General features: G+C 47.7%; 2 protein-coding genes across 2 annotated transcripts in view; one reads left to right on the top strand and one right to left on the bottom strand.

Annotated features, from left to right (window-relative positions):
• The window catches only part of Ubac2 (UBA domain containing 2), a 167,122-nt gene that overhangs the window by 67,458 nt on the left and 77,947 nt on the right, over positions 1-21,717 (bottom strand). The gene's annotated exons all lie outside the window — the stretch shown is intronic.
• Gpr183 (G protein-coupled receptor 183) lies at positions 1,960-18,067 on the top strand. The gene is made up of 2 exons (XM_075950197.1): positions 1,960-2,094; positions 12,752-18,067. The coding sequence occupies exon 2, from the start codon at positions 12,779-12,781 to the stop codon at positions 13,847-13,849; it is 1,071 nt and encodes a 356-aa protein (XP_075806312.1). The 5' UTR covers positions 1,960-2,094; positions 12,752-12,778; the 3' UTR covers positions 13,850-18,067.

Below are 21,717 nucleotides of genomic sequence, written 5' to 3'. Positions count from 1 at the left end.
CCACGGGAACGGTACGGGCAGAGCCAAAGGAGCCACTGTGGACCTGGAGTCCACGGGAACAGTACGGGCAGAGCCAAAGGAGCCACTGTGGACCTGGAGTCCACGGGAACCGTACGGGCAGAGCCAAAGGAGCCACTGTGGACCTGGAGTCCACGGGAACCGTACGGGCAGAGCCAAAGAAGCCACTGCAACTCTCAACAATAAACACACCCCGTGTGCTATCTCATGTGTGGCTACAACAGTGCCTGCAGGTACTGCCTCTTCTTTATACACTGAGAAGACGACTTTTATACCAAAGAAAACATGGATGCGCCAGGCACAGTGACACGTTCTTTAATCCCAACTCTTGGGAGGCAGAGACAGGCCAATCTCTAAGTCCAGGGCCAGCCACCTTGTCTAAAAAAAGATGATAGATCCTACTTGCCAGAACACCAGCTTTAACTAGCCAAGTCTTCCAAATCAGAAATCAAAAAGTATCCCACTAGGACGGGCTTCCAGCAAACTGAAAACTCCCAGCAGTGTCAATTCCATTCTGCTCGTGTGCAGAGCTAGGTGTACATTCCAGGGCCTGGCACACGCTCGTGTGCAGAGCTAGGCGTACATTCCAGGGCCTGGCACACGCTAGTGCTCTCTGCACTTGGCCACATCCTTAGGTCTCACTGGTGTTTAAGGAGAACAGTTCAGAGTTATGTTGTGTTTACCTATCAAGCCATAAAAATCTTTGCATTTCCCCTTATAGGGTTGGATTATCTTGGCGCTCACTTAGTCAAATGCCTTTGTTTTATACATAATAAGGTAGATGTCCAGGAATTCCACAGACTTGGTGCCTGCTCTCCAGTTTTCCTCTGCAGACCGATAACAGCCCTGCTGAAGGGCAATTTTCACAGAATCCCGCAGCAAGGAGGCCTCCACACTCACGAAGTTGTCAAGATGGCTCAGTGTAAAGAACTTGCCACCAAGCGTGAAACTGGAGTTCAATCCCAGGACCCACGTGGCAGAGGAGGAGAATCAGTTCCTAAAAGTTGTTCTCTGATCTGTGCATGCCCTGGCACAGCACGCTGCAGGCACATGTGCAAGCACACCAACACATACATGCAAAGTAAATAAGTAACTTTTAAGGCCTCTGGGGCATACACTACAATTTCCTATACAGTGACGCGATTCTCTCTACAGCATCCCTCAAGTTCAACCAGGTTACCAAAGCATCCTGTTTTAAAAATAGCATATCCCATTTTAAACAAATCTTCCCCAGCCCCTCGTCCTACTGACCCATCTTCTAGGATGGCTGAAGAAAGCAAGCTAAACGCCTACTCCAAGCAGGAGACAAAGGCTGTAGTCCCAAGAAGACAAAGCATCCTCAGCTCACTCAGTCACTTGTTCTATGATCTCTGTCTGCCACCAGCCCAGCCCCAGCCCAAGTGACCTCTGTCCTTCCAAAAGCAGCACCCCTATGACAGGCCAGATCACAGGGGGACAGGGGGACCACCCTGCTCTGGCTTGCTCTGAGCACTGTACGCAGCCCTGGCTGGACCCATCAGTGACGTGTCCCCCAGCTTTCCTCCATCCTCCTAAGGCCACAGTCGCTGATTCAGGAGGCTCCCTCGACTGAAAACAGAACTAATTTATGTGCTAGGAGGGTCTTTCTCCCTCACTGCAGAAACCTGTTAGACTCCAGATACCACCATGTGTCCAGGCAGACAGCACTATTAGACTTGATACTTTCTTTAACCCACGCCCCCACCTCTCTCTGCAAAGTTTACTGCTTCAAAAAAAATTTTTTTAAGGCTTAAAATCTTTATGGAAAAATTTTAAAAGTTCCATAGATAACAGCGATTCACAAAGTCCAAGGGGCTTTTGAATAGTTTTTTAAAATCAGTATCAGAAAAAAAAAAATCTCACTTCCCATTTGAAAAAAAACCACACACGCATTTGTGAGGCTAACTGCTTGCAGCTATACTCAGTCAGAGAATGACAGGAAAAAGGCACCACCATAAAAGGACGCCTGCTCGGCCTCTCTTAAAGCAACATGCCCAGTTAACGAAGCAGTGCAGGCAACGCGGGCTGCTCCAGCGGAGGTCCTAGCCACCCTGACATGTGAGTACGGACACTCTTCTCTCATGAATACTTTGAAAGCCTAACTTTTACGGTAAAAGAGAAAGAAAAGAATGAAACTCAATAGCTAGCTGCTCAGGTTTCTTTGGGGTCATTGGCAGTTCAAATTAGCTACCAAGTGAGATGGAAGCAATGAATGAAACCTTATTACCAAAAAGCAGGGCTGGTTTACACACTTCAGTGTGAACTCACAATACAAGAAAACATTAGCAAATAATGCCAATATTTCAGTTCTTTAATATGAAGGGAAAGGAACACTGTTTTACTAAAACAGTGTTCCTACGTTGGGATATATTTTATATACAATATGACCAGTTACACTAATTTTTACATTTGACTACCTGGAATGCATTTATGTACAGAAAAGCCTTTTTTATACTTAATATTTCTCAGAGACTACTGGCAGTAGCAATCCTGGGGCAAAAGGTTTATTTTCTAAAGCACCAAATATAGAACAGTATTTTCTGCTTTGCAAAAATATCAATTTATTCTCCCACCAGCAAAGATTAATGATCAGCCTGGTCTTTGCTGCCTCAGAAGAAAAACACTCTAAAGACCAACTCTTAATAAAAGAAAAATAAAATCTATGCCATTGGTTTCTATTATTAAGTGACCCATAATGCTAAATAAGCCTGCATACTAACATTCTAGAAATCTTTAAAGAAAATCATAAAAATAAAGAATTATATGTAGTGATTTGTAAAAACCTCAATTTCCAGGGTGAAAGCAGAGGTTTTACAGAAACGCCTAACATAAAACAAGCCATGAAGGGACTTCCTCTCAAGAATGAGGGGCTTTTGTTGGTGTGGTGGTGTTTTCTGGTTAAGGGCGTCACCGAGTACAGCAGAGTGTAACAGTCGAGAGAGGGGCTGGGGATCAGTCCTCAAACCTAGGCTCCTGCGTTTATAACCGCTTGGCCTCAGGCTGAAGTTACTGAAGGTCTCTGGCTTCAGTTGCTTCATTCGTAAAGTTGGGAGAAATGTTTCTGCCAAGTTCTCCTGGCACCGCCTCTCGCAGTAAGTGCGGGGACACGGCTGGCCACCCTCGTCCTGCCCGTTAGCCCACAGAAGGATGGAGCTCACAGGCAGCGTTTCCTTGACCTATCATTTCTGTGCAGATTATTCTCTGAAGATGTCTACTTTCTGTGATATTTTATGTGAAGCCTCAGCAGGTGCAGATGTTCACGCTGTGCTTTCTAGTATCTCAGAGCGTCCGTCTCTGGGGCCTAACGGTGCTTTGTGAGCCTGAACCTACCAGAGCGTGCAGCTCCACAGAGCAGCCTCCCTAACAGGCTCACTCTGTACGTGGGTGGCTGTGGAAATAAGTCCTTCTCTAAGCTACTTTTGGCGGGCTTCCTAGAGTTAATTAGGGCCACGATCAGTCATGCAGTGGCGCTCACTCCAGGACTTCTAGGCGTTTATAGAGTGACTGGGGTTAGCAGCCTATGATGTAAAAACGCACATGCAAGGGCTGCTGAGTTTGACCTGCAGACACCAATAAACGCAGGTGTCCACAGGGAGACCTTCTCTGCCATAGTAAGAGGTGAGACATTGGAGGTGAGCAGTGTCCTCCCGTCTGTCCCACGCTGTTGCTGCAATTCTGGCTAGGTCAGTCTCGCAGAATTCTCCACATGTAGTGGAGGTGCAGGGACTCATGGTGTCCTGCTAGCCCAAAGAGGAGAGAAAGTATGTTGTCAGAAATGGACACAGTCCTGAAGCATAGCACAAAGGCAGGTCAACATCACACAAGCTATGCTGGCCTTCAGTGTTCTCTTCCAATGGAAACGGCACTGTTAAAATAGTAAACTCCTTTCTAAATCTTCAGTCAGAGGCTGTGGACCCTCTCTACCACGCTCTGAGCTTGAGGCTAGCCAGGAGTGCAGGAGACCCTACCCTAAAAAAAACAAACCAAACCCCAGTACTCAACTGTCCTTCATTTGACTTAAAGCATGTCAGAAATTAATGATTACTTCATTTAGGTTCTCCTATCTCCCTCCTCCTTCTCAGACACAGATAAGTAGGCACGTGTCAAAAGCTCTGAAACACCTTCCTGTTTTGTTGCTTTCCACTCATTGTGCCTCGATCTGGGAAACAGGAACTCGGGACAACACATCCTGTGTTGAATGTCATTTTTCTGGCGGCAAAGAGTGAGTTTAAACCTAACAGCTACAGCCGTGCCTGCAGCCACCGAGGCGCTCGTGTCTCTGCTGTGTGCGTGGCTGACAGAGAACTCACCAGCAAGGATTAGGGCAGCTGAGATTTGGACATCCTTTTTTATCTTTGGGGTGTAACAACTGCCGCTTACATCCTCACTCTCGAAACTTCACAGGAGTGCGAGAGACAAAACCACAACCCAATGCTCTGCCTTCCTGGGTGGGGTGGGGTGGAGGGGGAGCAGACGTCTGGAAGCTTCCAGGGACAGAGTGAAGGATGCCAGAATAAAGAGGGGAGATTGGCAGGGGCAGATTCCCAGAGGAAGCGAGGAGGGAGGCCTCCGATGAAGGAAGCAGTGATGGTTAGTTAGCTTTCCGCCTGCCCTGGGCCCGTGGGCCTCGGATGGCGGGCTCTCTGAGAAGAGGCCGCCAGGTCACTGCACAGAGAGGAAGGGCTGCAGACAGCAAGATCACAGACAGCAGGGAGGCAGATAAGGACACAAAGCTGTGGGGCAACTGAGGAAGGACAGAGCCCTGACCTCCCAAATGATCCACACCTTGAGGAATCCTGAGTAAACAGCTGAACCCGCCCTTAATTCAGCACAGCCACAAACTAAGGAGGCTTAGCTTAAAGCTTACAGCTCCCATCAGCTGGAAGGGCACAAAGAGCATGCTGTTTCTAAAAGCAATCTGAACCCAGAGGAGTAATTCTGGGCCTTTCTATATGCACAGAAGATCCCACCAATCCTGCCACATGCACACACAGGGTGTGATAACAGCCACCTTTAAATCCTTACAGTAACTTACAGGGACATTACCAGCTCTGATAATTATTACAGCCACTGCTAAAGCTGCCAAAAGCCACACGAGGGAAAGGTTAAAAAAATATCTGGAGTATGTCCAGCCCCAACTATAGACGACAGTGCTCAACCAAACACCCCTCCCTGACACCCCCGTCCACTCTAACAGGCAGAGCCCCAATAAGCTGTGCCCACCAGAGTCTGACACCTGAGGGGCAACAAGGGCGAACTCAGACAGGTCCCTGTGCTGTCAGTGGTTGGAGGCAGGCATCTCACGGAGCTGATTACTCTGGTCCCTTGACTTGTCACACTTCCAAAAGCTAGAGAAATCAAGTTCCCTTCGAACAGGCTGATCATGTTCAACACTACCGTGAATAAAATCAATGTGTTCTGTTCAATTTGGGGATAGGACATGAGATAATTAGAAAACAGTCAACAGACATAGACACAGCTATCAAATCAGGATTCAGAAATGACTGCACAGTGAAGAAACCACTTAACAACAGATTTCCTTAACCAGGGCACTGTGGCATGTCCTGGTTAGCGGCACATGGAAACAGACAACTGGGCAAATGTATCTGGTGCTCCTTCTGCAAGCTTGCCACCTGCCCATTGTACAGGCAGACAGCACACACAACAGCTGTTAGCCAACTAAAAGGGGAACAAACGCTGACCTCATGCTGCAGGTGTTGACACTGGGCTAAACTCAGACGTCCCTGTTAAATGAGAGCAAAGACACGTGGACACACTTGACAAGTGCTCCCGCAGCTAGGTAATCAGAAAAGAGCAAGGCGTGGTTTCTTCCCTCCCAGGAGCAGCTCCTTATCAAAGGCATTTAAAGAGGCTCCGCTACTGGCCTGCTGGGTCTGTGCCACTGTCTGTCCCTTAGAGGACATCCTGTATCCCATCATCCTGTGTCTTCCCGTCCCCTTCTTGTATCCCATCATCCTGTGTCTTCACGTCCCCTCCCCGTATCCCAACATCCTGTGTCTTCACGTCCCCTCCCCGTATCCCATCATCCTGTGTCTTCACGTCCCCTCCCCGTATCCCAACATCCTGTGTCTTCACGTCCCCTCCCCGTATCCCATCATCCTGTGTCTTCACGTCCCCTCCCCGTATCCCAACATCCTGTGTCTTCACGTCCCCTTCTTGTATCCCATCATCCTGTGTCTTCACGTCCCCTCCCCGTATCCCAACATCCTGTGTCTTCACGTCCCCTCCCCGTATCCCATCATCCTGTGTCTTCCCGTCCCCTTCTTGTATCCCATCATCCTGTGTCTTCACGTCCCCTCCCCGTATCCCAACATCCTGTGTCTTCATGTCCCCTTCTTGTATCCCATCATCCTGTGTCTTCCCGTCCCCTCCCCGTATCCCATCATCCTGTGTCTTCACGTCCCCTCCCCGTATCCCATCATCCTGTGTCTTCACGTCCCCTCCCCGTATCCCATCATCCTGTGTCTTCACGTCCCCTCCCCGTATCCCATCATCCTGTGTCTTCACGTCCCCTTCTTGTATCCCATCATCCTGTGTCTTCACGTCCCCTCCCCGTATCCCATCATCCTGTGTCTTCACGTCCCCTCCCCGTATCCCATCATCCTGTGTCTTCACGTCCCCTCCCCGTATCCCATCATCCTGTGTCTTCCCGTCCCCTTCTTGTATCCCATCATCCTGTGTCTTCACGTCCCCTCCCCGTATCCCATCATCCTGTGTCTTCACGTCCCCTCCCCGTATCCCATCATCCTGTGTCTTCACGTCCCCTTCTTGTATCCCATCATCCTGTGTCTTCATGTCTCCTCCCCGTATCCCAACATCCTGTGTCTTCACGTCCCCTCCCCGTATCCCATCATCCTGTGTCTTCACGTCCCCTCCCCGTATCCCATCATCCTGTGTCTTCACGTCCCCTCCCCGTATCCCATCATCCTGTGTCTTCACGTCCCCTCCCCGTATCCCATCATCCTGTGTCTTCACGTCTCCTCCCCGTATCCCATCATCCTGTGTCTTCACGTCCCCTCCCCGTATCCCATCATCCTGTGTCTTCACGTCCCCTCCCCGTATCCCATCATCCTGTGTCTTCACGTCCCCTCCCCGTATCCCATCATCCTGTGTCTTCACGTCCCCTTCTTGTATCCCATCATCCTGTGTCTTCACGTCCCCTTCTTGTATCCCATCATCCTGTGTCTTCACGTCCCCTCCCCGTATCCCATCATCCTGTGTCTTCCCGTCCCCTTCTTGTATCCCATCATCCTGTGTCTTCACGTCCCCTCCCCGTATCCCATCATCCTGTGTCTTCACGTCCCCTCCCCGTATCCCATCATCCTGTGTCTTCACGTCCCCTCCCCGTATCCCATCATCCTGTGTCTTCACGTCCCCTTCTTGTATCCCATCATCCTGTGTCTTCACGTCCCCTTCTTGTATCCCATCATCCTGTGTCTTCACGTCCCCTTCTTGTATCCCACCCCCTCCTTTTCCACTCATTTAATCTCCCCCAATTCTAAGCATTTTTTGACAATCTTATCTTTTTTCAAGATAATAGCCGAAACTATGCCAGCAGAATCTGGGGAAGGGCTGGGTCATTTGTAACTTGACAGCGCCCTCCGCCATGATTTCTATCTGTGCCTCACTGCTTTTGGTGGCCCTTCTGGTTGTTTTTCAAAGCGTAACTTCCTCTTTGGCACACACAAGCAAAGTCACCCCTCTGACCAAGGCAGGTCTCAATCCAACCCAATCTTACCAAGGTAACAACAGACAACTCAAAACATTGTTAAAGCTGAATGTGACAAAGGCATTGATAATTCTCAGATAATGGTGACACACAAACACCTTAGAACCCCAAAGCTATTACCTTAACATGAACCAAATATTTGACTGTGATGAAGGTTTTGTGCTGTTTCTGTCATGAGTAAGAAGAGCCCTCTAATTCCCCAAGCAAATGAGTTAGGCTAGCAGAAGTCTATGTAGCCTTTGAAACTTCACAAATGCCTTCATGTAGGTTCTCAGAGTAAATGTTTCCTGAGTACAAATTGTATCAGAGCTTAGGCAATTTTCTTAAACACTAATCAATGAGCTTTGGAGGGATGTTCCCCTCCTTTCTGTGGGAAGAAAAAAAACGGTCACTTCATGTCAACATGTCTGGTTATGCAAAAATGAAATGATAATATCTCAAGAAATGTTGGCAACTCTACAGGCAAAGAAATAAGTTTTACAAACAGACACAGATAGACACACTTTCAAGTACACCAGGGAACGATCTGGAAAGTAGTCTGCAGAAGAAACGGTTTCACACACACGAGGACAGTGGGAGCTAAAGGAGCAGACGTCATGTTAGAACAAACCATCTCTGCTCTTAGCAAGAAAATAAGAGAAGAACAAGATGGCCTCCAGGTGTCCATCCTCGGGAGGAGGGGGAGCTGGGAGGCAGACACGCCCTTTTGTTTGTTTCATACTTTTAGCAAATAGTGCTTTCAATGTTTGATGCTTTGTCTGTGTGTGCTAGATCCCGGGAATGCAGAAATGATTCCTTTTTTATATTAGAGGGTCTAGAATTAAAGGACAGAAATAAGATGTCAGGAATGGCTGTTCCTCACAAGGGTCAACCCTGAAGAAAAATCCCATTTTATGCACCTCAGTTACTGTCTATGCCCTTGGGGAAGACATCAGCGTCTTGATTGTTGTCCTTTAGTATTTGGAATGTGGAGCCAAGTATACAATTCATCAAAAGCATTGTACCGAAACTATCATTCTTATAAATATTAGTGTTCTAAAGGAAACAGATTTAGGACACACCCTGAGGGCTTTTCCCTACTACAGTGACATATTACAGTACTTTCAGGTTTAACACACACACACGTATATAGGTTTATGTATGTGTGCATACATAAATATTCTAAACATGTCAGAAGCTGCTGCCTAATCATAATTAAAATGAAAAATAAAGAGCACTAAAATGTAAGCTATACTTTGAAAAGGCCAATTTGAGACCAGTGCAGGCAGACTAACCACAACAGCACACAGGCACACAGGACACTGGCATGTGTGAGGACAGCAAGCAGTGTGAGCTAGGACCTCGTGAGACCAAGAGATCATCCACGCATGCTATCTAGCCTTCAATTCTGGACCCTCTAATAGAAAAAGGTATCATTTCTACATTCCCAGGATCTGGTATAATGTAGCCTCGAGGCTGGCGTCCCCTGCTCTTAGGAAGAGTGCCCCACCTACCCTAGGGAAGCTGACCACATGCGTCATGCTGCAGTCTGAACTCTGAAACCACAATGTCTCAGTTCTTTAAGGGCTCATGAGATAGCCGCCCCTACAAAGTACTGGTCAGAGAACCATGGAGCAGGACCCAGCATGGCCTTTAACCCTCAGGTCTATAGGAGGTTCCTGCCAGACACAGTTCAAAGGTAGGCACAGCGAGTGAGCAGGAGCCATGTCTGAAGAGCGTCAGGTGATGAGGTTCTTGCAAGAAGACCTAAGTAACATTTCTTCCTCCAGTGAAACAAAACCATTACCTCACTTCAGTCAATCCATGCTCAGTGTTCCGAATGGAAGCTGTATGGACACAAGTTCCCAGATCACTCCTACAGCGTTATTTACCGGCATACATACTATCTAAGCAGGCCTCTTTCTCTTGTGTGTATGTATGTGCACATGTGCGTTTGTGTATGCTTTCCTCCCCAGAGTAGCATGCCGTGTGATCGGGTTTCCTTAACATAACTTCCTGTTGAGAAAGAGTCACGTGTTGCTACTTTCACACCCCACAGCATGGCCGAACCATAGGACACCCTGCAAGCCACTAAGAGAGTCTGTGTTGTAGTTACTGCTGATCTGATGGCTCCTGCACCTGAGCTTCTGAAACCACTCCCACTTTTAGGCGGACCAGGCGCGAGAACACAGGAATCATTAGCAGCGGACACACGATGGCATCGCGTCCCTCTCTTCTGCTGCGGTGCCTCTCCTCATCTTTATAGTCGTGGTTAGTGTGGAGATTTGGCAACTCCATACACATTTTCCCCCGTGAGCATTTTTTTAAGATCAGATTCCAGGAAGTAGCTTTAGAGAACTCCTCAAAAATGGTAGATGAAATTTTCAGGGGAAGAAACTCTGGTCGGAGTTGCTGGTGCCTGCTCCTCAGCGACCACCTTGTCTAGAGGCCGTACTCCCCTGCGCCCAGCCTTGTGTCCTGAACACGGCAGAGAAAGCCTTCCCACAGAAATGGGTGGTTCCCACTTTTATTTCTTTCACTTCCAAGGCAAGAGCCTCTGAGTTTTTATTCCTACACAAACCATGAAGCCATATCTGTCTTTGTTGCGTTGGTTTTGATTTCACTAATTTCACAGTTGTCTTTTTATTTACTTCCGATTTTGCTGGACAAATTTGGTTCTCCTGCTTCTTAAGCTGTACGGGTAACAACTATTTTTCAATCTTTCTTTTTATTTCATTTTAGGCATCTCAAAAACTTCCAGAGTGGTGCCTTCTTTAACTCAAAGGTCTTCATTTCAGAGTTCATTCTTCACTGCTTTACCGTTGGTTTCTACGTTAGCTGTACTATAGTCAGGCTGTGTGACGAGCTCACTGATGACTTTCTTGCCATCTTGAGAATCTTCTGGTGACCTAGTCTATGGTTGAGCTTCAGACACGCTTATGCCTTCCACACACATTCTGCTAACTTTTAAACCATGCTGAGCAAATCTTCAAGGAGTTTCATTTTCTTCTCTAGGGTATTATTCATATACACACAACTGCCCATTATGATTGTGGACTTGTTAGTCTTTCCTTTAAACCACATCAAATTTTGATAGCTTAGGCACATTTCAGAATTATTCTTATATCCTCTGTGGACTGTTCTCTTTGTTTGTTTGTGTCTGGGTCTCTTGATGTTGGTTATCCCAGAACTTACTCTGTAGACCAGGTTGGCCTTGAACTCAGAGATCCACCTGCCTCTGCTCCCAAGTGCTGGGATTAAAGGTGTGCGCCACCACTGCACAGAACCTATTGTTAACTTTGGCAGTAATACTGTTTTAGCCATCGGTATCAAAGCTGCCTTGAGTCCCTTTTCCTGTGGTTCTATTGCAGTCCACCCGTCCGCAGTGGATCTGGCTGGTGTGGATTCCCCTACAGCTTTATTCTGCACCTTTCTACATGACTCTGAATTACATCGTCTTTGAAAGCTCCAAATTGGTAGTGTTCCCTTTAACAGACAAGTTCAATCCACTGAGACTGGTTAGAACTTTTCTACTTCTGAATCTTCTGTTTTCCGTCCCCATCCTCTCCTCCCACCTCACTGTTTCTTACTCTGCTTGGCTGTGCTTTAGGTTTTATTTGCAGCCTGTGAGGGCTCATCTGTCAGCACCACATACCACCGCAGAGCTCGGGCCAGTGGCCATCCCTCTGTTCTCAGAGAAGAACAGAGACCCCCGTCCACCAAGCAGCGTAGGCACAGGAGTAGCTCTGGAGCCAGTGATTCCAATCAGTCCTGACAGACAACTTCCCCTTGAACACACAGCAGCAGCGGAAGAGACATCCCAAAGGCTCCCTTAATACTGGGGTTTATATACATACATATATATTGAAATTTACAAAGACAATCTACAAAGAAGTGATTATTCTCTTTAAATATAATCACAGAATGTATGGCTCAGTGTTCCTATTTTCATTGGTGTTCACTCTTTTATGTGGAATTCTTAGATTTCCAGTTCAGGACTTGAAATTTGTCTTAGCATTATTTATGACCAAGAAAAAAAATTTAAACAACGCAAATGTGCAGTGAGGGAGTAGCTACTTAAATTATGCATTACCACACTGGAGTACTGAGGAATATTGATCCAACACTTTGGAAAACTGTGGAATATCCATCAGACGCCTCACAGAACCTAGATGTTAAAAAACAGGTAAATACACTGCCGTAGTCATTTATTTACTACTGAGACACAAAACACCACATGATGTCACTGTCACTGGGTTCAACACATACGATACCCCCAACTTAAAATTTCTCATCTGAAGCTGCTTGAGTCTCTGTGCCCCACACATCCCAACAGCTCCACACAAGAAAGGGAAGTGTACCCACGACTGAGCTGCATGGACAGCCCTTGGGAATTCATTTTTTTTCCTCACTTTTTTTTTTCATTTAGAGAAAGGACACCCAAGCTGCCCTCAAACTTGTTAGCCTCCAGAATAGCTGGTGTTACACCATTTCACTTTAGTTATGATACTATTTTCAGCTCCTAGCCCGGCCCGAGCGTGTTTCTCGTGCGCTCTAGGTGAAGGCAGACCAGCTCTACTGCACTGCATGTGTCACTGATCTCATTTCCTGGCAACCTGGAAGAAAAAAATAACTCAACCTAAATTCAGATTAAAAGTCAAGCTTAATGCTTGTCTGAAATGTGGGGAACTCTAGACGATTTTATTCTTAACCACACAATGATTCAGAAACGGGGGGATTTCTGCCTGAAGTTAGTGCAACTTCTCTTGTTGCAAAAAATGTACTGACCTATTTAGATGGTTCTATTTCCTTTGCCGGAGCTCTGACAAAGTCACTAACTGTAAAAGTAAACACATAAATTTTATTCTCAGTTTATTCCAGTTAAAGTTTACACACTGAGAAGTTTAAGGTAGATGTATAAGTGACTGAACAGCTGAGTTAAATAGTTTTAGCTAAACATTCCCTACTTGCTTTCTTTCTTCCTAGTAACCCTGACCCCTGCTGGATACAGAAATGGCTAACAACTTCACTACAGCTCTGGCAGCTTCTCAGGGCAATAACTGTGACCTCTATGCACACCACGGCACAGCCAGGATACTGATGCCTCTGCATTACAGCCTTGTCTTCATCATCGGGCTGGTGGGAAACCTGCTGGCCTTGGTTGTCATTGTTCAAAACAGGAAAAAAATCAACTCAACTACTCTCTATTCAATGAACTTGGTGATTTCTGACATCCTGTTTACCACAGCCTTGCCCACTCGGATAGCCTACTATGCCCTAGGCTTTGACTGGAGGGTCGGTGATGCCCTGTGCCGGATAAATGCCCTGGTATTCTACATCAACACCTACGCAGGCGTGAACTTCATGACCTGCCTGAGCATAGACCGCTTCTTCGCCGTGGTGCACCCTCTGCGCTACAACAAGATTAAAAGGATCGAATACGCGAAGGGTGTTTGCATCTCTGTCTGGATTCTAGTATTTGCTCAAACCCTGCCTCTGCTCATCAGACCTATGTCCAAGGAGGAGACCGGCAGGACAACTTGTATGGAATACCCAAACTTTGAAGAGACGGCTTCCCTCCCCTGGATCCTGCTCGGGGCGTGCCTGCTGGGCTATGTACTGCCCCTTGTAATCATTCTCATCTGCTACTCCCAAATCTGCTGCAAACTCTTCAAGACTGCCAAGCAGAACCCACTAACTGAGAAATCGGGTGTCAACAAGAAAGCTCTCAATACAATCATCTTCATCATCGTGGTGTTCGTTCTCTGTTTCACGCCTTACCACATATCAATCATCCAACACATGATTAAGAAACTCTGCTCCCCTGCCCTCGAATGTGGCCAGAGATATTCCTTCCAGCTCTCCCTGCACTTCACAGTGTGCCTGATGAACTTCAACTGCTGCATGGACCCCTTCATCTACTTCTTTGCATGCAAAGGCTACAAGAGGAAGGTCATGAAGATGCTGAAGCGGCAAGTCAGCGTGTCCCTCTCCAGCGCTGTGCGGTCAGCCCCTGAAGAAAATTCACGGGAAATGACGGAGTCCCAGATGATGATCCACTCCAAGGTTTCCAACGGAAGGTGAAAGGACACACCAGGCTTCACAGCAGAGCGAGCTGCGTGGTGGCCTCTGCAGAGCGAGCTCAGTCCCACTGCCGCTCCGCCAACCAATGATGCACTGAGATCCAGTCCATCTCGAGGGAACAACAAAAGCAAGTTCTACTCCGTAGCTGAAATACTGTATGTCTAAGGGAAGGCTGCCTCAGTCAGTCTTGCTGTAAAAGAACTGTTCTGTGCTCCTTAGAACACAATCGCTACCTTCTCTGCAAACGATAAGACGGATTCCACTGTACGTTATCAGTGTAAAAATGTTAATACTGTAATATAGCAAACATATTTCTTAATTTACACCTCTTTGAATTTTAGACTTTATCTCCCCAGTTTTTATTTGCTTGTTTGTTTTGTTCTGAGACAGGGGTTTTAAGGAAAAGTTTGTGGGATAAAGAACAGGAGGTAACAAAAGTCTAAGTATGGCGGTGCCAGCAACCAGCGGCGGTTCCAAGTATAGCGAACAAAGGGTTAATGTAGACAGCAAAGTGCTGGTGAGCATCAGTGCTGGTGAGCATCAGTGGCTGAGCACGGAGCTCCTCCCACGCAGCCAGGACAGCACTCTACAAGAAGGACAGGGCTCTCCAGGGAGGCTCTCAGTGGAAGCATGGCTACATGCTACACTCCTCTGAGGACAGAAAATACGCACAGATGCTGTGTTTTCCTTGGCTTTCCAAAGATCTTTTTTTTTTTTTTTTTTTTTTTTTTGGAAATTGGTAGCATCTGGCATATATATACACACACCTGTAGATCAGCTTTTAAACAGCGGAGCAGTGAGGATTACAATTATAATTGCCATACTTGCCTAAATAAATCGGGAAGTAAATGCACAATTTATAGAAACAGCCTTGACTGTTCTGGAACTCACTCTGTAGACCAGGCTGGCCTTGAACTCAACAGAGATCTACCTGCCTCTGCCTCTCCAGTACTGGGATCAAAGGCATGTGCCACCACTGGCTGGCTATTTTTTTCCTTTTTAAAAAACTTTTTTATAATTTATTTTTATGTGTGAAGATGTTTTGCCTGCATGTAAATCACCACCCCATGTGTGAGCACTGCCCAAAGAGGCTAGGAGGTGGATCACATCCCCTGGGACAGGAGTTACAGATGGCTGTGAGCCACCATGGAAGTGTGAGCTGAGGAGGCCAGAAGAAGGTGTCAGATCCCCTGGGCCTGGAGCTATAGATGGTAGTGAACCACCATAAAAGCGTTGGAAATTGAATGTGGGTCCTCTGGAAGAGCAGTCAGTGCTCTTAACCACTGAGCCATCTCTAGAAAACCCTTTTCCTCATTTGAGACTCTCAGTCTAGCTGGCCTGGAATTCTCTGTGTGGAGAGGCTAGCCTTAGACTGTGTATGATCCTCCTGTCTCCTGCCTCCTTCGTGCTGTGACTAGAATATCACAGTAGCCTGCTGGGATTCTTTGTGACATTATACACCTGCTCACAGGGCTGCCTTATTGGCAGCATGGCTTCCTAAACACTGTTTACCTGATCAAATTTGCTTTCCCTTAGTCCCGAAATTTCCCCAGTACAGTTTCTCAGTTGGTAAAGATACCAATTTAGATAGTAGGGAAGAAATAAAACACTATACCATGAGTCATAATTTCAATTTTTATTGAGGTGTATGCCCTGGAAATACGTCATTTTAATAAAATTATCCTGTTTTGTTATTTGTCTTTCAAGACAATGTCTCATTATATAGCCCAGACTGGCCTTGAACTCATTATGTATCCCAGGAAGATCTTTAATAATTAAAACCCTTCCTCGGGCACATACTTGTAACTCCAACACTTGGGAGTCAGAGGCAGGATGACTGCTGAGAGTCAGGGGCCAGCCTATAAGAGGGTTACAGACAGTGTAGCAAGCCTCTGCTTCAAAAGAAAGATAAAACTTCCAGAGGGTGTTGCTACTGGGCCCAGCTTGGAAAACACATCTTAACCATCACTACTGTAACTATACTGAGTACAGTTAAAGTCCAAATGGTGTCACTTTCACAGAGCCATCTGGTCTTAGAGCTACTAACAACAAATGGCTGGTCTGAGGGAGGAAGGTGAGGTCTGGATCCTGACTCCTTCCCTCACCCCATCTCTGGATTTTCCAAGTGAGGGTGGAAAGAGCCAAACACTACATTTTGTCAGGGTGTGGCTAAGCCAGATTTCTAGAAAGAAACACTCGTAAAAACCGGATAGTTTTCTTACTTTCCCAGCCCTGAAGGCAAGCAGGTTGGTTCTGTGACCTCACTGGAGCAGAGATTGTCACACAGAGCCAATCAGGCCGCTTGAGTGTGACACGCTCTTCTGCCTGTCGAGCTCCCCACCTTCTCCCCCATCCTACCACGGATAAGTGACTCTATCTTGTCACCTACAACACACTGCGTGTAAGTCTCTGGGTCCAGACAAAAGGGCTGCCAGCTCTCCACTCAAGGCTGCCAGTGTGCAGCTCCATCACCAGGCAACCGCTCACATGTGACCTGGGCACATTCGCCTCACCTTGGGCTTCAGTCAGCCCTACTTTTCTTCCAAGCATTTTACCAGCAAGTGAACTGGGTGCGTGAGGGCAGTGGTGAGCAGAAGAAGTGACCTGCCAGATCCTCCCCCGAGTATCTGCTGCACGAATACAATAAACTTTAACAGACACACAACAGGAGAGTGGGCAGCTACTGGATAGTCTCACTCCTCTTTTGGAACCTCATTTTTATCTCTAAAAAGATCATTCAGTTAATTTAAAAATTCTCAAAGTTATTAGTTTAAGCTCTGTTAAACGTGAGGCTGGAAGAAAAAAATAACATCTTGAAATCTGCAGGCAAATGGATGGAGCTAGAGAATACCATATTGAGTGAGGTAACCCAGACCAGAAACACAATTATCACGTGCACTCACTCATAAGTGGTTTTTAAACATAAAGCAAACTACCCTACAAATCACAATCCCAGAGAACATAGACAACAATGAGGAGTCTAAGAGAGAAATACATGGATCTAATCTACATGGGAAGTAGAAAAACACAAGATCCCCTAAGTAAACTGGGAGCATTGGGGACTTTGGGAGAGGGTTGAAGGGGAGGGGAGAAACAGGGAGGGGAGCAGAGAAAAATGTAGAGCTCTATAAAAATCAATCAGTCAGTCAGTCAATCAATCAATCAATCAATGTGAGGCTGGAGAGATGAAACAGTGGTTAGGAGCACTGGCTGCTTCCAGAGGACCCAGGTTCAATTCCCAGCACACACGTGGCGGCTAACAACCACCTTTAACTCCAGTCCCAGGGAACTGATGACCTCTTCTGGCCCCCCTGGGGTACCCAGCCTGCACAAAGTGCACAGACATACAAACAGGCAGGACACCCAAGCACATAACATAAATAATAAAATTATTTATTTAAAAAAGGTAAGTCAAACGCACTGACTCTTCAGTGACGATTCAGAACAGTAAACACCAGACAGAAACAGCATTGGCTACATTTTAAAGAGCTCAAAACTTTACAAAGTAAATAATTTCTATTATCATATTCTTGGCTTTCAGAATTCTGTGAACCAGACAAGACTGTTCACACTAATTGTAGAAAAGGCAACTGGCCAACCAGAGGCAGGATGGGGAGGGTAGCCTTAATTCCACCAATGAGCATAAACGAAGGTAGGAGAGGCCTCACTGCCACGTGACACCACAGACAACAAACCCTTCTGTGGGGCAAATCACTGGGCTCTGGGGAGGTAGAAAGTCGGCCGTGGACAGCATGAGGCCTGGGGCTCAGTGCGCACAAACCTGGCAGTGAGGGCACCAAGGTGTCACACGTTCACTAATGAACAGTACCTGCTTTGCATGATTACCAACACTGACGCCCCAGCGAAACCTCGAGTACTGGATTTCTCCTTGAAATGGCGACGACAGAAGAAAGCATGGACTCTGCAGTCCTACAGGATCCTCCAGGTTAGACGTGTGAAGGAGCAGGGCTCGCTAGCCAGAAGGTCAGCAACAGAACTGGAGACACAAGTACGGCTGCTTGGACATAATCTAGCGTTTCAAGAGGCATGAGCAACAGCCCAACACCAGAAAAGGCGGCGTGCCGTTTTCAAAAGGGACACACACCCATCTTAGCCCTTAAAGGACCTATTTTGGTAACGTCTCAGCCTGCTGTAATTTGTTATTCTCTGAAAACATCTAGCTATTAAATATTCAGATGGAGAAGAAATGGAAAGCCACAGAAATGAGAAGTGAGGGGTGACCGGGCCCAGGGGCGACCAGGCCCAGGGGGGTGACCGGGCCCAGGGGGGTGACCGGGCCCAGAGGTGACCAGGCCCAGCCTTCTGAACCAGAGGTCACATGAGTGTTTGCTAGAGCTGCTCGCAGTGGGCGTGACACAGCAAACGTGGAAATGGCTGAAGACCAGACACAGGGGCTCGGCCTTGTCTCCGCACAGCAGCCTGACTGGAAGCAATCCATGCTGCTGCCTGCCGAGCATGCTCACTAGTCAGTCGCCCTGCGCAGCAGGCCCCAGGCCTCCACTTCCTGTGGCTTTCTGTGCGGGGGACCTTCCTCCATCCCCCATCTGAACCTCAGTCTGTTTCCCAGAACAGCCTGTAGTTTCTCCACCTGTGCAGTCTTTATCACCTGCCCAATCGGCCTCCTCTGTGAGGAGGGACACATGGTGTGGAAATCCCTGCTTAGGCTGCTCTGCTTTTCTCCCACAGTCCCACGTCACCCCGAGACCAGAAACTGGCCGCTGGGCATCTATATCACTGAGCCTCTCCTACCTGCCTCTCAGCTGGAATCAGAAACTGTTTCTTCAGGACGCCAGCCAGAAGCGGCTGTCTGCACTAACAGCCCCACACTAGTTCTGTGAGGACTGGGGTGGGGAGGAAAGCTGGGATAGAAACGAGGACCTCAGCATGTTAGGTGAGTGCTCTACCACTGAGCTACACCCTAGGGTTCAACTTACTACTTAAGGCCCCTGGCCTTCCCACTACAAAACCAACCTGCCTGAGAAAGCAGGGAACCTGCCCAAAGCCTCAGCCCGTAGGGAGCAGGCTCTGAGCTCTCGGTCCTCATCATGACACTTTCTCCACAAAGGGAATCACATGTCCCTCAGAGAGTCTTGAAAGAGGTGCTGCCAGTGCCCCGTATGTGTGCCCTGTGGGTTTACTGTGAGAGAGGAGGCAGGCGTATTTCCCCGGCGTTTCTATCTCGCCACGGAGAGGCCTCCGGGTAGGACAGAACTCCCACTAGGGCCCAATCTACTTGGGCTGTGCCCTGGGGTTCTTGGTGTGTTTCTTACCACAGCAAAGCTAGTCTAGGACGATTAATTCAGGGTTCAACCTGCTGGGACAGAAGGAGAAAACACTAGCATAGAAGGAAAGCAGGGTGTGGTCACTGCCCAGCTCTGGGGCACAAACCCGCTCTCCCCTTAAGCTCGCTTCCACGGGTCATTAATTCCACGCCCCAAGACTGACAACAAGTCCCTCTCCCAGTCTCAAGTCCTCCATCGCTCAGCCGTGCCTGCTTCAGTGGCAGGTGCAGAGAGCTCGCCCTTGCTTCTCACTCGCTGTGCTGATTATCCGGCTTCCTCCACTCACTGCTAGTTCTAACTCTTCCAAACACACCACCCAGCTTCCTTCCTTTAACACATTTTATTTAGTTTTTACAGTCTATGTCACATAGTTGGAACTTGATGCACGGTATTAAAAAATAACAAAACAAACAAACAAACAAAAAGAAAACACTGTGCTAGCCAGAGACCTCAAGCTTCAAGTCTAGTTGGCTGCTAGCCAAACCTTTCTGACTCTGCCCAGTATTTGGACTTTCTAGCCCTCAGTGCCCTGTCAGTGAATGAGAAGGCGCTAACACGCAGTCTGCCCAGCCATCGCTGCCTAGCCTGTGAACAGCTGTTAGTGCATTCTTGCTGAAACACTGATCTTCACTACTCTGTTCTGGGAGGTTCTGAGCACAGCCCACTGAACAGACAACGCTCAAAAGCCACGCTGCCTGCAGTTCTTCATCACACTGCCGCGATGTGCACCCCAGAGCCTGGTGGATGTGAGGTTTGTATACCGCATGCCATATGCCTTAGGCAGCAACAGGTACCCGAAACATGTTTGCACTCAACTAATAATCATGTCCAACACAGCAGATTAGAAGTCAGAATGTCAAACCGGGGTCCTTTTCATTTTCTGCTGACAATGTAAGAAGATGCCGCCAGCTCTTCCACTTCCTTCCACAGGAGAAAAGTGACAGGACTGTTTACACGCATTTGTTTCTGACAGCACAAATTCAAACCCAGCAGCTGTCAGCAGTGGAGGACGGCGTGGTCCAACTGTCCCCCTCCTCACCGGCACGCACAAGCACTGCTTCTCACTGACGAGGCTGAGGTGTCCTGGCCTTTTCTTGCTACCACCATCATCTAAAGTTCTGTTACAAGAACAACCTGCAAGCCACCCTGGGGCTGGCGCACACTACTTTCTGTCCCACGTGGGAACTACTACAAGCAATTCAAAACAAAAACTAACGTGCGTTTTGATTGGCTTCTTTTCCGTTTTCTCAGAGTGTGAAATTTATTTCTGGCTTCTGTACTTGTAAGAACGAGTTTTCCCATGCAGGTTGTGAGAGAGAGAAAGAAGTCTATCAGAAACTGCACAGGCTACAGAAACCTAGAACCTTCTTCTGAAGTTGTAACATTCTCACTGTTTGTGAGAAGAGCCCTAGAGTGCCCAGAAGGGTAAAGTCCAGGGAAGGCCATGGAGTGGAAGGGAACTGGCCTTGTCTAAAGCCCAGCTGTGGGCAGAAGACCCCGTGAGACCCCCACACCTAACAGGTGACCAGAAACGGAAGCAGTCCTTAGCCTTTCCCAGAGTCCTCTGAGACAGGACAGGACTGAGCACCCTTGTCCCACTGCACCTGGTGTCCGGAGAGTCCCGGGCTGATGAATCCGGTGCAGACACTGTAGGCTTGACATGCGGAATTTAACCATCAAACAGAAGAAAAAGAAACAGCTTCTCATTGTGTGTGGTGGATGAAGAACTAGTAAAGTACTACTCTCTGTGCACCTGGCATTTTTTGTGGCAAAATTCTAAACTAGGCTCAGTTCACGCTTCCCACAGCTTTGTTACAGCGAGAGTGGGAGCTGAAACTCGGGATAGTGGAAAGGGGGGGGACCTCTGAATTGCCACAACACAAATCACATAAGAAGACACAGTGGCTACACTCGTTCTGCGGTCACACGTGAGCACAGACTTCACAAATCCTAACTACGACAAAGTCGTCAACAAAGAACAAGTTATATCAGAAATGCACATGAAAATGTGATCTCTCTCTCTCTCTCTCTCTCTCTCTCTCTCTCTCTCTCTCTCTCACGCACGCACGCGCACACACACACACACCAGACCTGGGCACACTGTTTTGCACACATATAACTGAAGTAAAACGTAACAGTGGCATTCTTGGATGTCTATCTGCCAACCATGGTTCAGTTCTAGAGAACGGAAACCGCTCATCTCCTGTGTATAGAAACAGATTCAGTACCCAGAACTGGGCTCTTATGAGGTCACCGACAGGGCTCCAAGGGACGATGCAAGTCTTCCTCCAGGGCCCATCTCCTGGAACAACACACAAGAAACACCAGGAGCCACGGGCGCCACCCTGGTGGGCCTGGTGAACTGCGCCAACAAAAGGTGGATTTCTTGTGTTGGTTCTCTAGCTCAATCTGAACTCAAGAGCCACACAGAAAAGGTGGACCACGACTGAGACTATTGGCCTCTACCTGCATATGCACATGCCTGAATACACACACATGTGGAGTTCCACACTCAGGCAGATGTGCACATGCCTGAATACACACACACGGAGTTCCACACTCAGG

Source organism: Microtus pennsylvanicus, chromosome 15, assembly GCF_037038515.1.
Source record: "Microtus pennsylvanicus isolate mMicPen1 chromosome 15, mMicPen1.hap1, whole genome shotgun sequence".
NCBI lineage: Eukaryota > Metazoa > Chordata > Mammalia > Rodentia > Cricetidae > Microtus > Microtus pennsylvanicus.
The sequence above is the reverse complement of the archived record's forward strand: the minus strand, read 5'-3'. Positions and strand labels throughout refer to the sequence as shown.

Excerpts from the sequence above, each read along its gene's own strand:
- Gpr183 (XM_075950197.1), top strand. The coding sequence starts at position 12,779 with ATGGCTAACAACTTCACTACAGCTCTGGCAGCTTCTCAGGGCAATAAC.